General features: G+C 39.8%; 3 protein-coding genes across 10 annotated transcripts in view; 1 reads left to right on the top strand and 2 right to left on the bottom strand.

Moving 5' to 3' along the window:
* The window catches only part of LOC138935632 (protein Wnt-7b), a 55,500-nt gene extending 33,198 nt beyond the window's left edge, over positions 1-22,302 (bottom strand). For 2 of the 4 annotated variants that reach the window (XR_011447263.1, XM_070300341.1), the window contains exon 1: positions 9,066-11,217. Coding sequence is in view for 3 of the 4 variants with exons in the window: in XM_070300341.1 (XP_070156442.1) it covers positions 9,066-9,142 (77 nt within the window). In the remaining variant the exon portion in view is untranslated. Of the gene's footprint in view, positions 1-9,065; positions 11,219-18,037; positions 18,757-19,697; positions 20,067-20,822; positions 21,159-21,968; positions 22,186-22,278 lie in introns of those variants that run through there. The other 2 variants (XM_070300343.1, XM_070300342.1) reach the window with 2 other exon arrangements.
* Prosalpha5 (proteasome alpha5 subunit) overlaps positions 1-27,253 on the top strand; it is a 90,357-nt gene that overhangs the window by 24,139 nt on the left and 38,965 nt on the right. For all 4 annotated transcript variants that reach the window (XM_070300352.1, XM_070300355.1, XM_070300354.1 and 1 more), the window contains exons 2-4: positions 13,841-14,038; positions 25,931-26,160; positions 26,634-27,194. In XM_070300352.1, coding sequence (XP_070156453.1) covers positions 26,634-27,194 — 561 coding nt within the window. In that variant the 5' untranslated portion in view covers positions 13,841-14,038; positions 25,931-26,160. The remainder of the gene's footprint in view (positions 1-13,840; positions 14,039-25,930; positions 26,161-26,633; positions 27,195-27,253) is intronic.
* LOC138935631 (ataxin-10) lies at positions 22,360-25,878 on the bottom strand. 2 transcript variants are annotated; one of them, XR_011447262.1, is made up of 7 exons: positions 25,687-25,878; positions 25,148-25,609; positions 24,572-25,065; positions 24,264-24,508; positions 23,097-23,160; positions 22,515-23,021; positions 22,377-22,394 (listed from the first exon to the last, which is right to left on the bottom strand). XR_011447262.1 is itself a non-coding variant. In XM_070300339.1 (6 exons), exons 1-6 carry the CDS (start codon positions 25,791-25,793, stop codon positions 22,834-22,836), a joined length of 1,560 nt encoding a protein of 519 aa, XP_070156440.1. In that variant the 5' UTR covers positions 25,794-25,878; the 3' UTR covers positions 22,360-22,833. The 2 variants fall into 2 exon arrangements, 1 of the variants encoding a protein (XP_070156440.1); XM_070300339.1 differs by having other exon boundaries at positions 22,360-23,021.

The following is a 27,253-nucleotide window of genomic DNA, read 5'->3' on the forward strand; positions in this document are numbered from 1 at the left end:
TTAAGATATTATATGGGAAGTTGTGATATCCGTCTTGATTCCGTTTTGTGGTAACGGTAAACGATCGCTATTCGAACGATGCGATATTCCCGGAATGCTATTAGCGGCCACATTGAGAAGTGGCTTAGGAAAAGTCAGCCAGCGCGAAGTACTCGGGATATAACCACGGCTTTTATAAATATGTCCGTATGCTATCGCGTGGCTACTTCCAGTGAGAGATAGAGCTGCATGAGAGATCAATAGAAAATTATAGAACGTGGATGTTGGAATTTGATTTACGCGATGATGCGAGGAATTTAATCGACAATCCGTATCACGCGGTCGATAGAATGTCGATTGCACGGTAGGAAGCGACGTCAACGATAATATTGTACCTTTACGACTTTTCCGTTTCGATTTTATGGGGAAAATGTCAAGTGGGATATGCGCGCCGCGAGTATGCGCGAATATTCCCGGCGACGGGATAGACGCGAGATTAAACGCGCAGAGTTAAAGACGCGACTTTAAAAGCATCTCTCGATCCTCGAGTGTCATTGCGGTTTAAAAGTCCGATCCAACTTCGACGGCGAAAAAGACTCGTAATCTCATCAACCGCGCATCCCGCTCGGTTTTATCGATAAAATTTATTTCCGTTGATGGGGAAGAAAAAAAAATGAGAAAGATTTTGGCGACTTTAGCGACGCGATTCTCTCTCAAAGATATTTTAAAGGTTGAAAATGATGGTGCCGAAAATTACTGTATGCCTAATGGCTAATTATTATCGATTTACCTACAAGAAAAAAAAAAAAAGAAAAAAATGAATATCAATTGTGGAAAGCGAATAATTAAATTTAAAATAAATTAAAACATTATTCAATTTAATATTATTATTCATTTAAACTTACTTTATGTATCATTAACAGAATTATTTGATATTTATATTAATGATACAAACTAATTTTCTTTCCCCTTATATATTATCATTTTCTTTAGGAGTTCAGCAAATGACACATTACCTAGATACAGGCAGCTTCTTGCTAATCTCAGGTGTTGTATTCTTTTCGCGAATGTCTCTCATTATTTTACACAGTCGGGGAGATTAAAAACTATCTTACAGAGATTATCGAGATCGTTGGCACAGGTATCTTTGGGATCTAATCTCTTGGCAGGCAGGTAATGCCGAGAGTATCTTTGTGTAGGAAGGTCTCGACGCTCGGAAAGGTGGCGAAAATCTCAAGCCTGGCGCCTGAAGATTTACTAGGTGGTTTTTTCCATTCGTCCCTCTTACATGAAACCGGGCATGTCGCCGTGATATAAAACCAGTTGTCAGCAAGGATACGAAAAAAAAAAAGAAAAAAAAACGGAACAAAAATATCATAAACGTCAGAGTCATATCCTTCGAACGATGTCGATTTTTCGATCGGTTCGATTTGCTTGAAACTTTCAAAATTGATTGGAGCGTAATCGCGCCGACCCTTGCCGTAAAACTCGCTTTATATTAATTTTATGAAACGCCTGGCTCGCGCGTACATTCCAATCACGTACGTTCGGTCAAAGGTGTCATTATCGCAAGTGGTCGCGCAAACAAACGAAAATGGCCGTAAGACTGTCCGCCGTCGATTCAAATCGGTAATGACCGGCTGTCGATGTAATTACGACGGATTAAAGTTAATTAGATTTGGCGCACTTAACGGTCGTGCATGATCGGAGAGACAGAGTACGTCCCGTAGCTCTGGTCGCCCTCGCTTTCGCTCGACAGTGTCTGTCGTAATAAACGGTGATAATTATAATGAAAGCGCGGATTATAGTGATTATCCGGAGGCGCGGGCATTCTCTCTATCTCGACCGATTACGGACGAGATGCGCTGACGCGAGTCGAGTCACTTTAAGGCAGTTTGAATACATTAAACTTTTGTCACTTCCTCGCCTGAGAGAGGATCATCCTCACCGATTGCTTCCGTCTCGTAAGATACGCGAAAAGCGAGATAGAAAGCGGTCGGTATAGTTCTTTTTGGATCTCTAAGATCCAAGTTGTCGCTACTATTTCTCTCTCTCTCTCTCTCTCTCTCTCTCTCTCTCTCTCTCTCTCTTCTCCAAGTGATTTTGCTCGAGTACGATCATTAGCATAATTTTCTATGAATTTGTAATCGCGAATGTGCGCTGATATCTTTCGCGTTACGAAAATAGATATCCCGATCGAGTTTTTTTTTTTCGTCATACGTAGTAATTTTCACACTGTATCGCTCTATACACTGATTAAAATATCGTGTAAATAATGATCCTTGAATTTTATCAGCACACAGTCCGCTAGGTAGGATACTTGAGCGTTCGCCAGTTTAAAATGTAAATAGCTCCGTCTCCACCTAGCAAATTACTCGTGGTTGATCATCATATACCGCCCATCCGGAATGAAAAAAAAAACACGCCCTCCGCGGCTTCCCTCGTCAGGATCGTTTCTAACGCAAGTGTGAAGAAAAAAGGCGATTCTTCTTTCGAGAAAGAGGGATCTCGTCTAAGTTATTCCCGTCGGTTTCACCAGGATCGTATTTCTTAGTAGCGAGGGTTCGTTCGTTCATATTCGATGAAAATAATTTCATCGGCTAATCCAGTCTATCTTCCTTCCGCGTTTCTTGTGAATTTTTAATGTAATCTGTAATGGACTTAAATTTTATGGTATTTTATGAACTTTTCTAGACGGTATCTCTCAATCGACGCTCTGACTTCGATTATGATTGCATGATTACATATAATTCATCATAGCTTATCGATCGCCTTTGAATCCCCGGACGATGTAATTGCTTTTCGAATCGTCAAGTCGACGCATCGTGTTCGTCTCGTTTCTGAATCGTTTATATAACGGGGGATATATGTTCATTGCAGGTATACACGCGAATTGTCATTCATTAACGGAAGCGACTGGGCGTAAATAAAGACGTGGATCATGAACTGCATTAATGGCATGGCGAGCGCGGGCACCCTTAGGATTCTCTAACGATTTTCAGATGAGAGGTTGCGAATCTTGGCGGATTCTCGCTTGTGCATGCGTGAAGGGGGCGCACACAAATCGAATTATAATATTTTTATTTTATATTTATTTTTTTATTCAATATTTCGAGCAAAGTTAATATCGAAGACGATCGACTCGAGTCGCGAGCGTAATCGCACGCATGCGACGAATAGTCGCGATATTTGTTCAGGTCGATTGTTCGAGCTCACGGGCACTCGGAGATATTTTAATGTCGCTTTGTATACCCTCGTCTATCCTTTTTTTGGGAGAGGGGGGGAGACGAGCCCTTTATGTAACCGCGACTCCTCGTTTCGCCTTTTGTCTCTCCCCTTTTCTCTCTCTCTCTCTTTCGCTCCTCTCGTTATGCCTCTTTCGGTCGACGTATCCAGACTACTGGTTATTTTAATTGGATCTTCTGGTCGAAATTTTTTCACCCCTCTTCCCCGCTCCCCACTTCTCTCGGGCTTGTTCGAACGCTAGCCTCTTCTTTCCTCTCGCGATTCCTCGAACACGCTTCGAACCAGCCATTTCGGTTTTTGCGCTTTCGCGCGTCATCCTAAGGGATTCCACGAGAGAGAGAGAGAGAGAGAGAGAGAGAGAGAGAGAGAGAGAGAGAGAGAGAGAGAGAGTTGAACAGAATATACGATATTTAAAATTCGATATATAGAATATTAAAAAAAATCATTTAATATTTATATGGTAGATATAGGATACACTATACTGAGTAAAAAAATCTTAGTAAACATAGGTCGAAAACTTAAACGTTTCTGAGATGTAAACATTTTTGTATGTTAGCATCATGATTGACACACTTTTACGTGTCGAATGCGATGTTTACCTCAGTATTTATAAACCGCGTTCTGAATGTTGTCATTCAATTTCCATATATACTTCATAACAAAAGATTTCACCGGCAGTCAGTCAGTTGTCATCAACCGATGCGGATCTTTGCGATTTGATTATTCAGTTACGAAGTATCATGCTGAAAATGATCTTATCTACTATGGTATATAAATATTGAATGGTTTTTTGAACACCCTGTATATTCGTGGAACGATATATATCTCCTCGAGAATTGTGATACCTCGTATCCCTCCGAGCTAGACGTGCTGCGTTTCTTTTTATCGCGATACAGTATCCCGGGGACAATATTTTTTCTTCTATTCGAAATAACGCATCATTTGTATGACAAATAAATTAAACGTAAAAAAAGAAGAGAGATTTTATACGTTTAATTTATGAATTGAAGACATGAAGCAGATACTTGTGCATGGGAAGAGAATGGGAATTCATGTCGTTCGTCTTTTGCGACAAATTTGTCGCACCCGCGAGTACGCGACGTCAGGCTTCGTCACGGTGGTACTGCATCGACCGTGAAAGTTTGCGGGTAGTTTTACGACGCGGGAAACGACCGCGATAAGTTTCCGCCGACACGGCATTCACGATGCATTTGAGGCCGCGAATGGACGCGAGAATCGCGTTCGAGATATGTTGTATATCGGACGCTGCTGCGAAAAGTGCCGCTACTGATATTTACAATGCTCGCGAAAAAATGCGGCTCATGGTTCACTAAAGACTCGCTTCATCCTTCCATCCTATAATCGCTAATGAGAGAATTGATAAAAATTCGATTTTTGACGAGTGCGAATCATAAAAAATTGATTTGATTTATAATCGTCAGGTTTAATTTGATTTATTTGATTTTCCCCTTCACGCTCCTATCAATCCTTAAAAGAAGAAAGATTTTTAATCCAGTTCGATACACTACGCGGACAAATTCTCTTCGACCGTTTCCGATGCCGGATCGTTTAACGAATCCTTTTACGCCCGGCGAGTTCTTTGTAGAACCATCGATGCTGAGTCAGCGCAAATATTGCGCATCGTTTTTTGTAAACATTATCCCCGGCTTCGACTGTGCACGGGTCTTTATAGTTGTGTCAAGAATAGCTTCAAAGATGATGAAGGATGTTCTTCCGTAAATCCTTTCTGTCTCTCTCTCTCTCTCTCTCTCTCTCTCTCTCTCTCTCTCTCTCTCTCTCGCGATCGACGCACCTGTACGCACCAAGGCGCTTGTAATAAGCGTCAACGGGTTCACCATCGGAGGGGGGCATCGGATAAAGACGGAATACTACTACCGAACCATAATACTCCACCGAATGGTATTACCAGTATCCTCGCCGCGGGAGGGCCCGGGCTTACTTTAACACCGTTGGATTTTAATTTAATGCTCGTCCTTTCTTCTCTTTTTCTCCGCATAACATGCTACAGATAGAGTTTGGCTGCTACACCTCGATTCATCTCGTAGAAACGTATATAATAGCCGTTATAAAATATATTGCGTTAAACAGATACTAAATTATTTCGTCCCGAGGGTCTCGTTAAGGATCATCGAACACGCCGCACGAGACGGATCCTCATAATCGAATCAGCGGGTTTATACAGGGAGACACGTGTAATTAGGCGCGTCGACGCCGTTTCGGATTTAATATCGTTGAATTACGCGCGTCGATTAATCACGCGTGTTGACCGATACGTTAAACAAACAGCTGTGCTTTAAATGGAGTTAAAGGGAGTTGGGAGTAGGAGGGATAAGAGATCGGGCACACCGCGTTAAAGGATTCGGCGGACCGGAACGAAAGGATACACGTGAACGTCACGCGTGGCGATCGCGAACAACGTATTATCATAAACATATTAAATCCGATCCACGGCGCGTCGGAATGTCCCTTCGATTCAACCTGGGTCGCGGTCGGTTCAATTTCCACGCCGTCGCGTGATCGTCGAAAGACAAACGATCGACGGGTTCCCTCGGCTTCGCGGACGACCGATCGCGCTTCTTGTCGCACCGATAGTATCCGACATGTGTTCCGGTCGCGAGATCTCCGCGCCCGGAAAGTGATACGCATGCCTATCATGCATGCCTACAATGTACGAGCCTTTTCACAGCTATTTGTAAACGTCAACAGATCTCTCTCTCTCTCTCTCTCTCTCTTCCTCTTTCTCTCTCTTTCTTCCGTGTGGAAGTGCTCCTTTTCAACGATAGTGATGGAATCGAAATATTCGTAAACAGTTTCGAATCGCAAAACCGCTCCCCGATTCGTATCAAATTTTTCCCCTTCGCATGACAGAAAAACAAAAACCTTTTTTTTCTTTTTTTTTTCTCAAATTATTATTATTATTAATTATTTATCAAGGAGATTATAATTGTCGAAAGTTCATAATTTAAGATGATCTCAAATAGATGTATAAAATGGCGATTATAATATTATATATCCATGATATATCTAACCGTCTTTTCCGACTAATTCTACACAATGCAAATTATTATTTTTCTGATTCTACTCGAGCATAGATTCAGATGTTGAATATTAATATTTCCAAGTACAATCGATTCGATCCGATTCGTATCGTACGGACAAGCGCGCGAAACATGATGGGAAAATTTTGTGCTCGAGGCTACCCGTTTCACGATGATCGATGAGAATCCTTCTACACCTGCGTATTACGTTTCTCGCGTACGATCGTTCAGAAATCATAATTCAGATTAATACTTGGCGTTCCGTTAAGTATCGCTCATTTAATACTACATTTTTATCGATAGCATTTCGAGCCACGACAGATTATGATGGATGGCCGTCAGTGTTGCATCGGGAGATCATTATCCTTCTAATCTTTTCTTGCACAGCTCTCTGATCTTATATCGTAATGTACACGCTGGATTATTGTAGTATACATTATAATCAATTCAACGTGACACATTACAATGCAGCGGGAATGTAATGATCGAGCGAATTTGGATGATTCTTTTTTTTCAAGGCTCTAACGGCAAAGACAGTAATTATTTAAGACGAAGAAAGATCGAAGCGTCTTCGCAACTTGTTGCTTTATAGATTATCAAGCGATAATCTGTACAAAGAACAAAAATCACACCGGGTATAAAGTTATCCGAGAGATCATTATTATGAAACACGTCTTCGAATTAAATACGCGTAACTTTTTAAGAACGACAATTACTTTTTTTTTTTTTTTTTTAATCGGCTCGGACGATGTCGTGTCATGTTACATTTTCTGACGGCGATATCCACGTGACGACATCCACGATGCTGCGCAGAGATGTGTATATCATTTACCATCCTGTCTCCCGCATCATTAATTTTTGATAATCTATAACGCGATCGACATTTTTTTTTTTTTTTTTTTTTTTGCAACGGACAGAAATGTCCTTCAAAATATTGATTAAATATATTTCGGCCGAAAACACTTCTTCATATTTTCTCCTTCAGTAACAAATGTATATATACATACTTCGTAAAAGATTTTTAAAGAGCTATCGGGGAATTTATATTGATAATCGCGAAATTTTATGCTACGTAACTCTTATGTTTAATTATATATACGGAATTAAAATGAATTCTACCGTTCCTTTTCATTCCGTTGCTATTTTATCTCTTTCGCGGGATGTGTGCGCTGGTCGATCGAAATGATCTCGTTTCCTCGATCGGCCTCGGATCTGCTTGCCGCTTCTTCATTCATTCACTTAACGCGCTCATTACGCGGCTCTATAGCCAAGTGGCTCGTAAAAGGCAACGAGCGATTCCCCGATGGCCGTTTCGTACCTAAATAACATAACATTAAATTCGGTCGGTCCGCAATCACGCGTTACGTGCCACGTTTACATAAACGTTTCATTTTGTTCGGCATCCGTAATTAGTCCCGAATGACGGTCGTTCTTGTGCATATTAAATCATTAGAGGGTTTATGTAACCGGGTATTAAGTTACGGCGGAAATTCCAATCGCCTCCGTTAATCGCTAGTCGATCTTGGACCGATTCAGTCGCGGAGATTGCGATTCGAGTCTACAACATGTCGGTTGATACTTTCTATTCCACTTTTCAGATACCAATATTTAGAAAAAAAAAAAAGGACAAAAAGATACGCGCGAAATGTCGCGACGCTTGGACAAAGTGTCCTTACCTTCAATCGTGTCGTCGGTGCAATATGTACGAGCGATATTCGCGTATGGCGACCATGGCAAAATTCTCATTTCGAAGGCTTTCGGGTAATTTGCGATCGATTTATCGCGCGGATCGTTAACTCGTTAGATACGATGTTAATGACGATCTCGTAAAGTGTCGCGTTATCGTCATTATACATGCGCGCGATGCTGGTTAATTCTGTTGACGACGAATGAGACAGTAGTCCATGAACGTCCGATATAAAACGAAATTGTCCGCTAATAACGATCGCGAGGAAACTCAGCCGAAGGAACGATCGTGTATATATGGAGTGTCTCGCGTTATTAAATCACAAAACTGGTATTATAACTTGAAAACAAGGTCATATAAATAATTTCTTGATATGAATCTTTTTGATTCGTATGCACCTTTCAATGCTGAACCTGACCATAAAGTTACGGTCGTTAATAACAAAATACTTTGTACATATCTCGAGCAAGTTTTCTTTACAGATTTTTCCTTCTCTCTCGAATTTCTTTCGAAATGTCCTTGTAATAAATTACGACGCGCTCTGACATTTTTTTCATCGATGGTAGTTTCGTTAACCATTATTTAAATTTCGGAATTTTTTCACGTCTCTATTCCTCGCGAAAAACGCAGCCGTCACACGCATAAATTAATTACGATCGTACGGCTCGTCGGATTTTATCACGGCTGCGCGAGCATTCGATTTTGACAAGGTGTGACGGGCTTTCAGCACGTGTCTGCGTCACGCGTGTCGCGACCTCGCGAGAATCTCCCTTCCGATTTGTGTCTCGTGTTTGTTAGTTGTTTATTTCAATTTGGATACGATTGCGATCGACGCTGCAGTTTTTAGCCTTGTCGATCGACTAATAAAATTAACATTTTCATTAACGGTACGATATAATTTAGAAACGTTCGCAGCTTTTGCAACGGAAATCACTGACAGAAGGTGGGACTACATTGTTAGTCGATTGATTGTTTGTTTAATTTTATCTCGTTACATAACTCTTTTACATACTCTATCTATATCCTCGATTATTATATATATTTATCGTTGATATTAATCCGGGTTTATTGTTTTAATTAAATGTTTCTCTCACCTTGTTCGTCGTGACTCCTGGACTTGCCCAAAAATGAGAAGGGCTATCGCGATTGTCGCGATATCGCCGAAACGCATCTCTTACATCACAATCACCTTATTGTTATTGAATGTATAAAAAGCGGACGTGCACGCGACAACGCTATTTACGCTTCGGCGATCAGCAACGGCAGGTCGGACGATTGGAGGATAAATCCGACGCTCACCGGAAGCCGGTCATACGGAACTGGGACCGACCCCGTTCCGTTGTCGAGTCGGATCGGTGTGGGATCTGTCGTGTGTGCAATTTCCGACCGACAAATACGACGATCTTTCTCTCTTTTTCTTTCAAACTCAACGAGATGTATTTTATAACACGAAACTTTGTCTTTGGTGTTTATCCAACACCATCCTCCAGCGACATCATGAGAAGTCTCTTGTCACGATTCCGATCGCTATAATCACTCCGAGTTCTCGTTAACACCTCGAGGCGGTACAAAGCCGCGCGCATTGTACAGGTGCGAAAGAGCCGAACTGTAGAGCCAACATTTGGATTTTCTAAAGTGTTTGAGCGCTTAACACTCTCGTCCCGCACCGCACTGCACCGCAGAGAGAGTGTTTACAGTCTCCAAATACTCTTTCCCGATTCTCGCCTTCTTTCCTCTTGGCGGTGACTAAGCTGGACTGTAGAAACGATTCGTTTTCTCGCACACGTTCTCAATCGCGCATCGATCGCGTGCCCCGAATGGTACCTCCATCGGCGATAATTAAGATCGGACTCGAAGCAGGCCCACGATCCGTGAATTCGATCAGCGGGAGGTCACAACCGCAATCGCGATGAAACATAGTCGACGCGTGCGTTTCTCGTCTTCGACGAGGCGAATCCCCGCGGTATACTGTAGAATGGAACGTAACTTTAAGTAAGATCCACCTTCGATTCACCTTAATGAGGCGCGAACGAAAGCGCGGACGAGACCCGATTCTAGAAAGTCGACTATCCTAATCCAGTAGACGTCTTTATCCGAGAAGATATGGCGAATCGGTGGTTATCCTAATAGAGTAGGCGCGCGAACGTCGATCTCGTTAGCGAAAAGATACTAATTAAAAAGATAAGTACCAAGTACCAAGATGCGCTTTATACTCGAGCTGCAGATCGCAGATACCCGCGGCTCACGCTATCGCCGAGACACGACGATCTTCTTGGACAGTCTCACGCGACAATGTCGATCGATTATCATCGCGATGAGGATCTTTGTCGTCATCGTCTCGTTAAGAGATTTCGATGCCGAGATTATTTATCGGCCGGCTCATCGTCATCGTATCACTCCTGCGCGAGACGCTTAACGATCCTTTCCTCCGACGATGGGGAGATCGCGTCGGCGAGATCGCGCAAACCGCAAAAACCCGTGATCGATCGTCCGGCAATCACGAGAGAGATGCGCTCGCTTCGCATCGCTTCGTAGTTATTCTTCTTTTTTCCATTCGTCGGTCGGCTTGCTTGTACCGAACGAAGAATTCTAGTGCTCGAAGAGCACCCTCCTGAAGAGAGAAGCTCCGCTACCGGTTTCTTATTGTCTCGTTGTCTTATTGTTCTGCCGTGTCAGTCCTTTTGAATCTACGCCTCGTCGACTCTCTTGTAGCGCCTCGTCGCGAACAAAGCGACGCAAAGAATATTCCTCGTGAGGCTCCTTTGCGCCACTTCCTGTCCGGTGTTTCCTTTTTTCTTCAATCCCGACTCGATATCCGAGAGCGCGTCGTGCATTCGGTTATCAGCGATATTGCTCGTTGACGTTTTCGCTTTATCGGTACTCGGATCGATCCAATGATTGTTTCGCGATCAACGATATGATTCAGGCAATCGATCGTATCTGCGTTTCACGGATCAATACTCGCGAAAGTCATCGTCTTCCCTCACTGATCATCGTTCCTAATCAAAGTCGTCTTTTCCGGCACGTCAGTATTCATCATTCGACCGCGCGAAGACGAAGATGTCATCGCGTTTCTCTCTTTCTGAGGCGACAGAAACTTTTTCGAAGGGTCGGGAGCGTTTATGCGAAACAAAGAGGGAACACGCGTCGAGTAATCTTGAACGCATCGAGTGCGATCGGATGCGATTTATCGCGGCTTGTCGTCGACTCGCTCTCGCGTCGCGTGCGCAACACTGGCCGCGCGCGGGAACTAGAGCAGAGGGTAACTGTGCAAGGTATGCGATACAACCTGGTGCTCAAGGTAACCGCCACCACCACCGCTACTACTACCACCGGCCCACCGGCATCACCACCACTACCATCATCACGGCGTGACCACCACCACCATCGGCGCTACGGGCAACCGCGATCGCGTTGGGCTTACGAGCTCCTGCCACTTGGGGAGCCAACCAGCCAGCCAGCCAGCCAGCCACACCAGGAGGGTTATTCTCGACTCGGCGGAGAGTTCGACGGCGAGAGCAGCGGCGCATGGGAATTTGAACGAGCGGGCGGAAAGTAAAGCGCGTATGTGTTCGGTCGAGAGGAGGGCCCGCGATGGACTGGCCTCGGCCACGACTCGAGTCCTCCTACCTTTGGGATCGGGTCCCACAGCCTCTACGATGTTACCTCTACGATCTCTACCTCCTCTCGATCCCTCTTTCTCTCGCTCTTTTGCTCACCGCCCGTGCTTCTTTCTCGTTTTCTCTCTATCTCTTTCTTCGTCTTTCTTTCTCTCGCTCTCTTCCTCCTCTCTCTCTCTCTCTCTCTCTCTCTCTCTCTCTCTCTCTCTCTCTGTCACTCCCCTGCTCTTTTCCCTCGTTCTTACTCCCTTTCTGCTCCTTGCTTTCCTTCTCCATTTCATTTCCTCCTCCGCGCGTTATATCCTCCTGGTCTGCTCTTCTCTCGGTCGCCACTCGTCGGCCACCTCGCTTTGCTTTAATTTGAAAGTTACCCGCCCGCCCGATACTTTCTCGAACGCCAGATCGCCATACGTCTATATCCGCGAAAACGCCACTGCATTTCTTTGCCGCTTTAAGCACTTTTTGATGGCGCGTCAGATAGCGCAGCGATGATATCGAGAATATCGCGAGCACTTGTTACTGTCTCGATCCGCGATGTTCGCCATAAGTAATGGACACCGATCCTTTTATCCATCCTTTTTCCCCGCACGATGAAAGAGATATAGATTTTTAATGCAATCGAGAGAAACCTATATCCCGCAATGTCGATCGTATATGTCAATCGATCGTATACTGCGAAGAATTTTGTTATCGACTACGTAATAGATGTAATAACTGAGCCATTGTTGAATAGCGGTACAAATTCTATGTAAAAGTATGCGTATCAGATATATCAATATTTTCCCGCACAATTAACTTGTCAGATTGAAACTACAAATTTTGCTTTTTGTGGAGCGAAAAAGGAGATAAAAGAGCGGTATACACGAAGATGCGGATGAATTTAAAAATTACTTACGTTAAAGCCCGTCTGAGAATCCGATTGAATCGTTCGATTAATTGAATTCGTTCGACACGAGCGGTGTAATTGACTGCTTGTACGCCTACGCCCGGTGGAAAACAAGATATCGCATCGTTGTGTTGCAGATTTTTTTTTTTTTTTTTTTTTTTAGTACGTTCCCTATGCATTGTGCCTAAAATTTATTAACTTCAAGCACGTGGGTTTAGTTTCGCAAATTATAACACGGAAAGCTTTACGGAGCTGCACACTCGAGATTGATGGAACGAATTGATCACTTCAATTTAAAGTAAGACAATGTCGAGAATATCATAGAGTTGTAATGCGGGATTTATTATTCATACATTTCAAATCGCTGATCATTCGCTAATTATCTAAATATTTTATGTTATCTCTGTTCTGTGAGATAAAATATTGCTGTTTAAAAATGGAAACGAGACAGACAACATGCTGTTTCTATAACATGATGTAATATCACCGAGAAACAGCGATAAGCGATATACATGCGCGTGCGAAAGTTGGATTTCATCACAGGCATATATTTTATTTCATGGATGAATCGGCCGATCGAACCGGTCAATTTGAGATGAACTTGATGTACGAGGAGTGTGTCTGGTGTGGATGCTCGCGAGTATACATTGACGTGCTTAAGAGAAAATGTTCGAGATACTACCTGAATGAGAAAGAGAGAGACAGACAGAGAGAGAGAGAGAGAGAGAGAGAGAGAGAGAGAGAGAGAGAGATATCTTCAAGATCTAATAATCTTGTTGCCTCTATCGAAGAAGAAAATCTTAAGAATAGCATTTGAGTCATCTCGTTTTACTGCACGAATCGATCATTAATCGCGATCGAGGATTTGCATTGAATATAAATATGATTGGTGTCCGATAAATAGAATGTCGGAGATATAACAACAGTTTGTAATAAACAAGTAATAAACAAACGCGGCTCATACACACACATACGTATTCGGATGAGTTTTCTTTTTCTTTCACGTTTCGACAATCAGGGAAGTTTCCGGTGCCGCTTGGGCGCTGTTCGTGACATCGAAAATTAGTATGTTGCAATCTTGGTAATTCTCTGCTCTTTTATAGTCTCGTGGCATGCGAATATCTCGCGACCGATAAATACATATATACACACGATGAGTAAAGTATATATATGCGAGCGATGAGAATTTTATTCAGAGGATCTCGCCGAGTTCCCTCTCCCTCCGTTTATATGGACTCGCAGTTCCCTGTGCTTTTCGAGAAAACAAGCGTGCCATATAACAACCATAGGGGGCCTTCGAGCGAATTCCATTAATTATATATCATTACGTCGTAATTGTATGCCGTATGTTTTCGGTTTTAAGGGGGTCTCGCCGTGTCGGGTCGTCGTCCCCCGTGTATGCCTCGCACGATCCGGCGCTGTCAAGACGGGGAGAAAAAAAGAAGCAAGGTGATCACCACGACCCCCGGCAACGCTACGGAAAATACGCGAGTTTCGAAAAAAAAGACGCGAATCTAAGAAGGTATCTGATGCGAAATCGTCTCCCACTCTGTGAATTCAGGTATGTATCTTTCTCTTGCATTATCAATCGCACACAAATCTTCTCTTGCTTTATTTCACTTTCTCTATTTCCATAATTTCGGAATTATAGGATAAATGTATAGTAAAAATTGGTGCGCGTGATAACGCGATGCCGATGTTAGCGAACGATGTGCGACAATACTATCATTTTATTTATGAGAGTCGGACAAACGACAGGAATCACGTCTGGCTGAGCAGAGCAATACGGTCGGCCAGTTAAAAAAAAACATTTATTTGTATGCCGATTGAATCTTTTCTATGACCTCTATAAATCTATATAAATCGTTCCGTAGAATTGTCTACGATTTGAGATAATTATAATTTTATGTATAACTATATATAATTTAATGGTCGCCAACAATAGCGCCATGCCGGAAATTGCGTTGCGTCACGATTGCACGCGGGAATCTGCTTACAGGATGCACATAAAACACGAGCAGAGAACGACGCGGAGACAAAACCAATGTGGATTCATTGTGAATTCCCGTTTTATGCTCGCCTTACTCGCGGGTCGTCCCTTTCTCGCCTTTCTTTCCTTCATCGCGAACGACAGATGCGGAGAGATACCGTAAAAATGTTTATAGCCCACCGTGAATTCTGAGCGCGCAGTTTTCACGCTGTAGCACTTTTAATAAAACATCATTAGCTTCATCATTCAACGGGACGTTTTAAGAACAATAATGCGACAGTAATAATACCGCCATACCGATGTCACAACAATAATGCTGTCACACGAGATCTTATGACGCTGTCTTTCGCGTCAGATTCCACAGATACGTGAAATATATTGCACGTACGCAATTTTTATTAAATCGATAAATCGATAGAAAATAATAATAATAAAAAAAAGAAATTTCTTCTTAATCATTTTTAATTCTTAATAATGAGCATCATTTTTTTCATTCCATGGTTCGATGTCGCGGTTTTCGTTTTTTTTTTTTAACCGTCGTCCTCTATTCTCATTATCAACCCGAAAATTCAATCTGTATACGTTATATACGTCTTGACTGCGGCAAAGTTCAAGGGAATTTTCTTGAATGCGCCGCCCTTAGATAAATTACCTGAGATTCTCCAAATCGAGCCGTACAGGCCTAAAAACCCTACGCTTGTATTAGGCTTTATGACTCCATTATTCGTCGGACGCACGATCGAAATAAAAGTATGAAGTTATTAAGACGGATAGCTTCACCGGTTCCTTTTAACTAGTAGTAAGATTTCTCCAATAATCTTTAAAAAAAGAAGAGTCACGGAAGAACCTTGAATTCACTTGTATACAGTGTCAGATCTAGGTAAAGACGGAATAGCAATTTTATATTTTGTTTACAGATTTATTAAGAAAAGCAATTAACAGTCTTGTCGAAACTTTTTTTCGGGGAAACTTTTTTTCTTTTTTTTCAAAGAATTTCGATTCACCTCTATCCTCTTAAGATAGCGGCTTGTCCCAAATAGAGTAAACACCTTTCCAGTCGCAGTGTCGTTGCTCTAAGAGCTCGAAAGAATCTCTACCCCAATCTTTTATATATCTCGGCGGATACAATGCCGCTGAGAGGCCAAAACTGGCTAGCGTGTAAAAGACGTTGTACCCTACAAACATCTGCCCGAAATACAAACCGCTAATAGAAACTCACAAAAAGATGACATAAAAGAAGAAAGGACGATAAAAAGCATGGGGGAAGCAGTGAAATTCGGACAATAAATCCTGTCTAGGACGTAACAAAAAAAAGAGAAAAACGTGGAATAAAAGAGCTAATTGAGAAGTTTATCTTAAAAAAAGGACGTATGCGATTAATAGTAACACATTTTTGTAAAAAAAAAAATATATATATATAAAATAAAATAAAATCTCATATTATATTTTAAAAAAACGTTACACGAATTACCTCTCAATAAATCTAAAAAATCATGTGAAAGTTTATGATTTTCTATCTCCCGCCGGAAATTACAATCTCATAAATCAAGCAAGTATGAACGAGAAAGTGTGGACTTTACGAGTTTCTCACCCGGAAACGCTGCATCAGATTCTAGGCGTCTCTTTTGGAAGAGGCGGCCTCTCTTTGGAGCGATGCCGAGGAGAGGGAGCCCCCTCGAACGAGGAAGAGAAAGAACCGCGTGGAAAGGGTGGAAAAGACTGCTCTCCGTCGCGTTCTTAGTCATTGGTTACTAACGCGCAGGCAAGAGCGACTCCTTTCCCGCGTGTAGGTCGGCCGAGAGTATTTTAATAGGAAACAACGAGCAACAGGTACAAGCGCAAGAGCCCGTTTGGGTTACGCCCATTCCAGCTCGCGCTTCTCGTTGTACGACAGAGCCGATATTATTTTCTCTTTATCGGCGTGGCTTTCCTCCCTTCTTTCGCGATCTTTCTCGCCGATCGGAAAGCACCGTCGACGATCCTGTCATAATCTCGGGATCGTCGTCATAAATCCTTGTTACACGATCAGACCAAACGCTAGAAAATCGAAGCTATTTATATCCACGGTTACATTTTAAATAACGAAGGAGACCCTAATTTTGTGTAATATATCCTTACGATAAAACATGAAAGCCGAGCGTCTCCCCTTAAATTATAGGATTACTTTAGGGTGCAAACGATTTCGATCATTTCCTTCATTTCTCGCACCTTGTAGGGCAAAGGATCTGACGGAGGAACCAACAGCTGCTACAGGACTCGCGGTAGATGTTCTCGAGCGAGACAAAACTAATTTTCCACGAACAAATCGGCTATGTTGATTGTTTTCGTTACTGACGTCTCAGACGCGAGAAAGAGAGAGAGAGAAGGAGAATATAAGGAAGGGAAAAAAGAAATTTTAAGGAGCGAACGAAACGGAGTCTCGTGATGGGCTCTCGGGATCTCTTTAAAGTGCCGCGGTCTTCCGATAATTAGAGGGCAGCCATTGTTACACCGGGACTCTTGAGCGGAGGTAAAAAGAAAGAGAGAGAGAGAGAGAAAGAATTGTGGGTAAGAGAATGAGATGGTCGCAGACGGCGAAACTCGGAGAATGGAGAAAAAAAAGGACCGGCCACGGAAATACATGATTTTAAGAGCCGCCACGCGATGGAGAGACGGTAAACGATGTGAGTGAAATCGAAAGAGGAGCAACACGAGTACGGAGAGACGCGAGAAGATCGTGAGAACGGGAGAAAATGACGGCGTCGAAAGCAAACGTGGGCCTCGCGCCAGGACGAAACGCCAGGCCGATATTCGAGACGAATGACTCCGATGGCTTTTCGCAGAGATTTCGAGCACTAGCGCGATAATGTTATTTTGATTATCTGATAACTGCGAGTGCAATAAACGTACGAGATACGGTGCGCTATACGAGCGCTTCGTCGCAACATACCTGCGGTAATATCATTGCTATTTATTTATTTTAAGTTACGGTAAATATATGAAATATTGCTCGATTTTTTTTTTTTAATAATAAATATGAATAAAATAACAATAAATAGAAATTGGCTCTTGATAATATAAACAATATAAATAAACACAATAAAAAGGGACTAATAAAAGATAAATATGTGATAATAGTGGCAAATAAAAATATCGGTTAAAAAAAGATTCAGATAATGTTTATTATAATACGTTTCAGTCCACTTTGAACCATTTTCAGTAAAATTTCAATAATAGATAAAATGACAATCGTAATTTCTTATGAATGACAGCCGTAAAGAAAAGTCAGAAAGATTGGAAAATTCTTTGCTCTCTTTACTTGCTCTCCGTCGTTGGCGATTTTTGTTATGTGAAAGATGCATTTATTGTATTTTATCTAAACAAAACTTTATCGAAGATGGCATGAAATGGACCAAAACATATAATAAATATTATTTAATTTTTTTTTTTTTTTTAATCGCGCTAATAATTTTTATTTGCACCTATTATCACGTGTTTGCCTCTTAGTAGCCGATTTTTATCGTTTATTTTTATATTATAAATAATGGGAGTCTGTAAGGCTCTTTATGAAAATAGTTAACGGAGACTTACCTCAGGAACAAGTATCGAATCTGCCTCATTATGCCGTATCGTGATTAAATAGCCGCCGCATGTTTCGTTACAACTGACGAAATTATTTTAGCCCGCTTCCTCGCGCACAAAGCAACTTGTGCGCCTGCGCGGATATAAAAACACCATCTGATAAATTATATCGACAGGCAATTAATGTGTCCGTCGATTTTCATAAATCATCGCTGTCTCTTCTTAATGGCTCGATACAAATTCTATGTGGTCTGATAATAACGGTAGCTTTCTCCTCGAAGAGTATCACCCCTGTACTTCCAGACTTCCATGATCGTATGTACAGAAAGATGTCGGGCAAATTGAAAATTTTTCGAAGATGGCAAATCGTGTGCAATCGCGCGATTAACGCGCAATATCTTTTATAAATCGCGCCACATAATAATTTCCAGCCGCGTTGTTGTTAAAGAGTAAAGGCGAAAGGAGATGCATTTTCTCAAAGTCACTCTCGGATGACTTGCGTTTGGCATTTAATCTCGCATCGGACTGGTTGCTGTCTTTACATGTCTCGACACTCTTAGTAAACGATAAAAACACTGCGTATCGAAAACACGTTGCGTGCAAAATGCATTGTCATGTCAGTCTATTATTCCTATCCGCACGTGTAACGTAGGACACAGCCTACGTCAACATCGACAGTTAGATCGACAATGTGATCGACACAATTGTAATTTTCGGTTAGTCGGGTACTGAAAATAACGTTAGATTTAAAAGTCCGGCGTGTTTATGGGGAACCGTGATTGCACGTTGATGAACGCGGATGTGACGATATCGGAAACGGTCGAAATTTAGAACGAACGAGGGTGACACTCGGGCAGACGAGACTTGCACGAATCTCGCCTGTATGATAATTGGCCCCAGGTCCCAGCCACTGTTTCTCTGATAACAGGTTCTCCGGTTTTGGTACAGCCGCCGTATCGCGCGCATGCGTCCCCGCCCGCCGCCCCGTCCACGTCTCCTCTCTTCTTTGAGAGGTCGTAAAGATAATGCCCACATGCTATAGCGGCCCGGCAGCATCAGTACGGAAAATTTATCCAGATTCCATTTCAATGGAGATCGTTCGGGGCGATTAATTAACTCGACGGATCTCGACGGCCATCATGAGGGCCTGGGCTTCGCTCGCAGGCCCTATTGTCATTGTTTACGAGCAACGTCGTTGTGTCCGTCTCTCGAGAAATCGACGGGAGGCTCCGTTTACACGAGGGATAATTAGAGTAGACTTTTCATCGCTCTGACAATACGCGCGTGTCCAAAGGGGATTAATTTACCCGGGTAAACCGAAACGTGTTCCGGTTTGAATAGGAGTCATGCACAATTATAGCGGCTGTCGCGAGAAAGAAATTTTTAAATCCTTTCTTTAGACATTATTTAATTTACATATACTTTATTAATCTTTTTCTCCGTAAAAATTAATATGATATTATAAAAGAAAAAAATGTGTCCGGTATGTGCCGGATGATTTTGCTGCGAGGAATTTACGATTTCATATTCGATGTCGACGAAAAATTATCGAACTGACCTTCGTTAATTCTAGGAATTAATCGGTACGAAAAAACACGATTGTGCTTCGCTCTCTTTAAGTTAAGTGCGAGTCGGATCAATCCGGCGAGCAGTTTCCAAATATTCCTACCTTTACGATCCATAAAAGGATGAACGTCGCTTTTATTGGCTATTACACGAATCCCTCCGGCTTGGCGTAACATTTACGGCTTATGCACCGTGTGCGATAGTCATTAAAAGACATCGCGCGATCCATATGCTCTCGGTGCTCTCCGAGCTCTGTTTACGTTTAGGCATACACATGTTTCGCCGCGATTCTTCTCCGATCCTCTCGACGTGTCCAGCGTCATCGTATCGTTAAAGTATCGTTGGAGTTCTTAAAATTCTCTTTTTCTCCATATGAAACATTTAAATGCAAAATCCTCCTTCTCTTAAAACTTATGACAGCTCATCCGCTTCTTATACAGAGTGGGGAATTTATATTGAGACACCTAAATATCTAAAAAATAAAGCAAGATAGAAAGAAATGTTTGAGACAAAAATTGTTCGATTCTAAAGGGGTCATATCGTTTTTATATCTTTTATATCTTTTATTTTTTTTCGAAAGTGAATTTAATGGATTAATGAGACTTTTGAGGCAAATTACATCAAACTCGATATGATACGGATAATTTTCAATTAGATGCATAACAAAAATTTTATTAATTAAAAATAGTAATTACATAACTATATGTGTAGCCAATTGGAATGCGAACTATATTAAAAATAATAATTCAAATTTAAAAAGTTAAAAATAATAAAAAGTCAATTTGCGATAATCAAAATATGAAAATATTAATTTTTTTTTTTTAAACGAGGCTTGTTCTTATCCATAAAAAACCGTTTTTTTCTATTTACATCTCTAACAATAAGTATAAGAGAAAGAAAAGCATTTGCTTTTCTAAAAACAATAAAATAAGAAAATGCGTTAAAAGCAAAAATTTCCTAGCATCTCTGAATTCTCGATGATGAGAAATAAATCCTTTATTCTCTCCAGATTCAACTTTGTATACTCTTTTAAATAATATTCCTTTAAGTCTAAAATTACGATAAACTACTCGCAATTGCACAATAATAATTGGAAACAAACGGAAAACATCATAGAGCTGGACTACTCTTCCCTCTCTTTTTTTCTTTTAACATATTCGGGTATCTCTCGTCGGAATTTATTGCGTCAACGAGTTGATTATCGAGGAGGCGGTCAAAATTTACGCACCTGAGCGATCTCACGCATGGCCGGGTACTTCTTACGCTTCTTCTGCTCTTCCTCGTCAACGCCTATGAATATTAATAAGGCTGGCGATCGACGAAATCCTCTATGCTTTGGACGGAGGACATTTCTCTCACGAGACACGCAGTATTATATCGAATCAGTTAATTACGCCGATTGATTCTTATCACGCAAATAGACATTTAGCTCATGGGCGAAGTCTGTGTCTTGTGATTTTTCATACGGTTCATACAAAAAAGTGAAAATTTTCCACATAGCGCGAGTCCCAACATTTTCTAGCTCTCCAGATCTTCGTAATCGGCAATACTTGTGCGCTAGATTCTAAGAATAAAGAACTTGCGTTCTCTTCAAGAAGCTGCTCTTATCGATATATCGACTGCACGATCAACACGTGGTGTACTTATTAGGGGTCTCATTTTATTTCCATGATCCCCATCTCAATGATCTCACGCGCGTACGAGAGGTGTAACGAGAACGCTTTTGCGCGGAAATAATTACTCGTAGCAATTAACCGCATATGTAATTAACTGATAAATTTCGCGTTAATTGCTCTTCATTACGCGGGCCCAAGATTGATCGTTCGATGGGATGAGCCGTTATTTAAATCAAAAGCAATTTATATCGGACGTTTATACGCGAGAAGCGTATAATATGCGTCTACTTTTATGCGCAAAACGTGCAAGATTGAGAGATATCTTATCGAATATATGCGGTCTTTCTCGAGAAAATAACTCGAATAAAACTCATGCGCTTTATAAATCTATTATCCTTTGTTATGTCGTGCATGTTTACGCCCGATCGTACATTTACGGAATAAAACTAGACTCTTGCACGTTGCAACTATCCATAATAATCTTATTCTTCATTGAAAGTACACTATTAATCAGCGATCGGTTATGCTCGATTAGATCGCGTATTACGTCCGGAAACGTATTATTACATTTCGTAAATCCTTCGTGTCCCGCGTATTACCGTTAAATAGAACGTGCACATAATACGAGAAGATAATTATCCGATATTATTTATTTACCGATATCCGATCCCGTTCCGCCGCGCGCGACGACTGGAAATCATGCCGTTCGGATTCTAATTCCATTAGAAAGGAAAACGCGTAACTTGTCATGTACGTACGTATATGTGTTTCGAAACTTCCGGTATAATTAACGCACAAGTCGGTACGCGCAGGCGGGATTTCTCACCCACCGCGATTCCTCCTCGCTTGGTTGCGTGCGCACGGATGACATTAATAAACACCTATTAAGGGGATGACGACGTCATATCGTTCCTCATCGTAAAATTGTTCGCGGTGAGAAACAGTCAGGACGGTGAGAAATTATCGTCTTGAATTCTGCGAGGGCGAGAAAGAGAGAGAATTAAAGACAAGCGTATTTAATTAATAAAATATATACATGTTTTGACATAGTAATTAAAAGTTCTATACTCTTAAATGCAAATGAACTTCGACATCTCTATTTTGAGCAATTTCGTGAGAGAGAGTGGAGAAAGATGGATATTTACTTATCGCAAATCTATTTATTGACTTGTCGAAGAATATTCCTTAAAAGTGATTAAATTATCATATTATACATATTAAAAGAAATATTAATGAAGGATTCATTATTTAGAGTATATAAATCTCACTTCGAGTTGCAATTAAATAGGCAACAGTGTACTTACATTCGCAACTGCTAATAGACCATGAACTCTCGTAGTAGTTTTTATTGTACCATAAATCACTCGACCATGAATAAAATATTTCTCTGTATAACACGATATCGTATTTCGACTAATTATACGGATCGTCCATTATAATTCAGCGAATGATATAGGATACATTTCCAATCGACTTAATTGGTATAACAATTATTTATATCATTAAACCGATCATTGTATCTTATAGATACAAACAATTATATGGCGAATAATAATTTAATAAATATTGAGCTAGTTATCTAGATCACCGGTTGCAATCTCTCGGGGAATAATTCAAATTTTTCTAATCGCGACGTAAAGGAGCGATTCGAATCGAATTCCCATCCGCATCTTCATGCAAAGTCAAGCCCATCGTTTGTAACATAGGATTATCCGGTACTCCCTCCTTTTTACAATTTCGAATAATATCTTGATTCTCAAGGTTTCCTTCACACAGATTTCTCAAAGCGAAGATGGTCCATTGCAATATAACTGCATAGAAATTGTCGATGATATAAGCAAACATGCGACTCGAGTAATAAAATGTAATGAAAAGATTAGACTTACGCGGATTCCTCGCGTCGATGTTACAGCAATCCAAGAGTAATGGAATTCCGTCTATTTCGCGAAACTGAAATCACAAAATATATATTATGTCGTCGTATTTTTCTTTAAAACATTTTCAAGTGTCTCAAGACACATCACTTTTGTCCATATATATAATTGAATAATATATAACATAAATATTTCTGAATGACCAATGATGAATATATTATAATTGGGATGGTCGGCAAAAAATTATCTATATATTTATGACTGCAGCAATGTACATGTCATCCTTTGAAGGAAACTAGATTAGCATTCCGTCTGCAGGCTCTCGTGTGTTGGCGCTTTGATTCATCGCAACTAATTTATCTGTCAATATACGTGCGACACGGACTTTGTCATCTCACAGATTTGCTAAACTCGCAGCATTGGCATATCAGATTTCGATCATTTTACCGCATCTCTCAGTCGGACGGGATACTTAATTTCGTTTTGTCTGACGCGACCGGCTGCGGATCTTTTGTTCGCGATATTGTGTATCATCCACATGCGAGATTGTAATCAGCGGGAGAGAAATATCGACTTCCTGTACCGTCGTAGCACATAACAAAAGCCAAATTTATATTTTGCAACTATCAAGGTGCTTTACATGTAAAAATCATTTATCATCACACATGTATACACGCACATGCAAGCAATATATAGTGCAGTTAATCGACTGTATTGTATATATGTAGAAAATAATAATCAAAGTGCAGTTGTAATCAGAAGAGAAAGTCAATCAGGAAATTAATTAGTTTTAATAATACACACATATAATAATAATAATCAGATAACAGTTATGTGTATATAATATTAAAAAAAAAAAAAGAACAAAATCTATCTTTTAAAATTTTAACTAAAGATTAATTGAAAGGATACCTAAATATCTGTGTAATTACTACATATCTTTTAGACGTTTATATTTTATAGTTTATTTTAATTGGTTGTAATTTTATATTTAAAAAAATATGTTAGACATTTCAGTCAAAATACTTTAGTTTTTTCATTATACACTCGAATCAAGCGCTTAAGATTAATAAGAAATGTTCTTTATCGACGTCAGGTACATTTTATAAATTTGCATTCGCAAAAATTCTTGTAAAAATTTAATATTTAACAAACAAAATCTTATGTAATTATACTTACGAGATCTTGACACATTTTGTCCTTGTGTACCATATTTGCAATAACTTGTATTAATCCTGCCTTAAAGCCATACGCAGGATGATCTTGCAGATCGAACTTTGCTATCGTTGGTTCAGCATCATGCGTTACCAAATTTACATCAGTTGTTTCTTTTCGAGTATTCGATGCCACTTTACTTAAATTCGTTATTGGAGTAAAATAATTATCTCCTTCTTTCCCCAATGTGTGTAAAGACATCAAAAGAACTATAAATGTATCATAGATTTTTATATTTCTGATCAGATTGTATTGGAAATTGTTATACTTACATTTGCAATTAATAAGCAAAGGTCTGGCATTTTCTGAAAACTTGTATCGTGTAGTGATAAGCCCCAAAATATTAAGCATCAAGATAACTTCTGTAGGATCTATACTGTCCACATATGTGTCTACAGTTTTTAAAATGAGATCACTATTTTTACAAAATGTTAGTGCTAAAAATTCAATCTGATCATTTGCGAGTACTGTATTATGATCAGATTGCCAAGATTCCCAGAGTTCATTGTAAATAACTTCAAGCAAATCTAACTTTTCACTCATGACTATGTTACTATATATATTCTCAAATGCATTTGACAGACGTAATAGGCGCAATAATGCATCCTTTGCAGATGTAAAACCTTCTTTAATAGGTTTTAATAAATGCGAATATAGATCTTTTTCATTATTTTCAAAATAATTGTAATGTAATTCTTTTAGCGCATTGTGTACATAGATACATGCTGCGTTGACAATGGGTTTGTGATCAGATTGCATGCTATTCCTAAAAATAATAAAAAAAAAATTATCACAGATATATTTGAAAAGTATTGAATATTTATATATAATTATGTATATAAACTTACAGAATAGCTTGTTTTAAATTATCACAGTTTAAATATCTCAGCACATCATTGTCTACAGCCATTATATTTGGACATGCATATGTAAACAAATTACATAAGAATTGAATGCTGAGTCTAAAGATATCTAGTTCATTGTCAATCAAGCAATCTATGGACTTATTATGAATTTTAATATAATTTACAGTCCACTTTATAACTCCATCATAAGGAAAATGAGAATCGTGTGGATAGTCGCAATCCTTATTCGTGTGTTTACATAAATCACTTTTAGCTAATTCATTATACAAATTTTTGTTGTATTCGTCGGATTCTATATTTTCCAACATATATCGTTTGTACTTATAGGTGTCGAGGCAAGAGTTACCCAGACATTTCAAGCATAAAATTTTAATTACATCTGGAGTAGTCTCGGTTACAAGTATCTGACATATCTGCGCTAAAATACTTGCATCAAACAACATCCTGAAACATATATATAATAATTACTTGATATAATTATTTTACTTAATATAAATTTTTTAATATTATCTCATACATACTCTGACTCCTGCCTGACAAAATGTTTTGGTTTGACATGTTCTAATAATTGATCCCAATTTTTCTCTTTTATAATTATGCTTAATTTTTGGGAATTAATATGTGTCATTTCCCTTTTTTTTTTTTTAAATTGCCACTATTTATTTATTTATTGTTTAGAGTTACGTTAAGGTTACACGCCCTTTGTACACGAGTGGCACATTTGTCTGTTTCTATTCGTGTTCAATGATTGGTCCATTCTTGCAGTGTCAACCAATCATCATGCGAAATAAGTCACTAGCTACATACTTTGTTGGAAACACGCCCTGAGATCCACCAATGATTACGCCAATGTCATTGCGCTCCCCGCCATTTGCCGTTATTGCATTCAACTCTCCACAACCCGCAACTAGCTTCGTGACTGGCGTTTGTCAAATCGGCGTTTCACATAATATTTACGTTTATTAGAAAAGGATTTGTAATAAAAACAAAGCAAAGTAAGTTATAATTCAGTCCCTAAAAAATGTAGAATATTAAATATTGTATTTAGCCAGTTAAGTTACATAAAAACACTTGATTTCGTTTTGCTATGTCATTCTTGGTTAACCGACTTACTTCAGTTTGTATTGTTAGTTTAAACTTTTACTCATTTCTACCGTTACTCGAACGTTTGATCCGATATTATAATTATATTAATAGATGTTTTTATAACATGTAGTTTTAGTGAATTTATTTATGTGTCATTTGTAATGGTGCTTAACCTCAAATCTATTGTACGTTATATTATGCGTTTGTCCAAAAAGTTATAAGTCTAAATTTACATTATCATCTTGACAATCTGGAGAATTAAACAGATAATTGAATATAATTCAAGTTAAAATTCAAGTATTTATATAAATATAAGACAAAATTTTGATGTATTTATATATGTATTATATATAACTTGTATAATTCTTTTGTTTCTCTTAAGATGTTTCTAACACGTTCGGAGTACGATCGTGGAGTGAATACCTTTTCGCCGGAGGGAAGATTATTTCAAGTAGAATATGCCATAGAAGCCATAAAACTCGGCTCTACTGCTATTGGAATTGCAACAACAGAAGGAGTCGTTCTAGCAGTGGAAAAACGCATCACTTCTTCTTTAATGGAGCCGACAACCGTAGAAAAAATTGTAGAAATTGATAAACATATAGGTTGCGCCGCATCTGGTCTAATGGCTGATTCGCGAACAATGATCGATAGAGCTCGAGTCGAATGCCAGAATCATTGGTTTGTCTACAATGAAAGAATGACAGTAGAATCGACTGCTCAAGCGGTATCTAATTTAGCTATACAGTTTGGAGACAGCGATGACGATGGTACTGCCATGTCTAGACCATTTGGTGTAGCTATGTTATTTGCTGGCATTGACGAGAAAGGTCCACAGTTGTATCATATGGATCCATCTGGGACTTTTGTTCAGTTTGATGCGAAAGCCATAGGATCCGGTAGTGAAGGAGCTCAACAAAACCTTCAAGAAGTGTATCATAAGGTAATCTATCTTACTATTGAATTAATTTAAATCATATACATATTTATCTCTTCACATTG

This window comes from Polyergus mexicanus, unplaced genomic scaffold (assembly GCF_030449975.1).
Source record: "Polyergus mexicanus isolate NDT 795.1 unplaced genomic scaffold, iyPolMexi1.0 SCAF_8, whole genome shotgun sequence".
NCBI classification, from domain to species: Eukaryota; Metazoa; Arthropoda; class Insecta; order Hymenoptera; family Formicidae; genus Polyergus; species Polyergus mexicanus.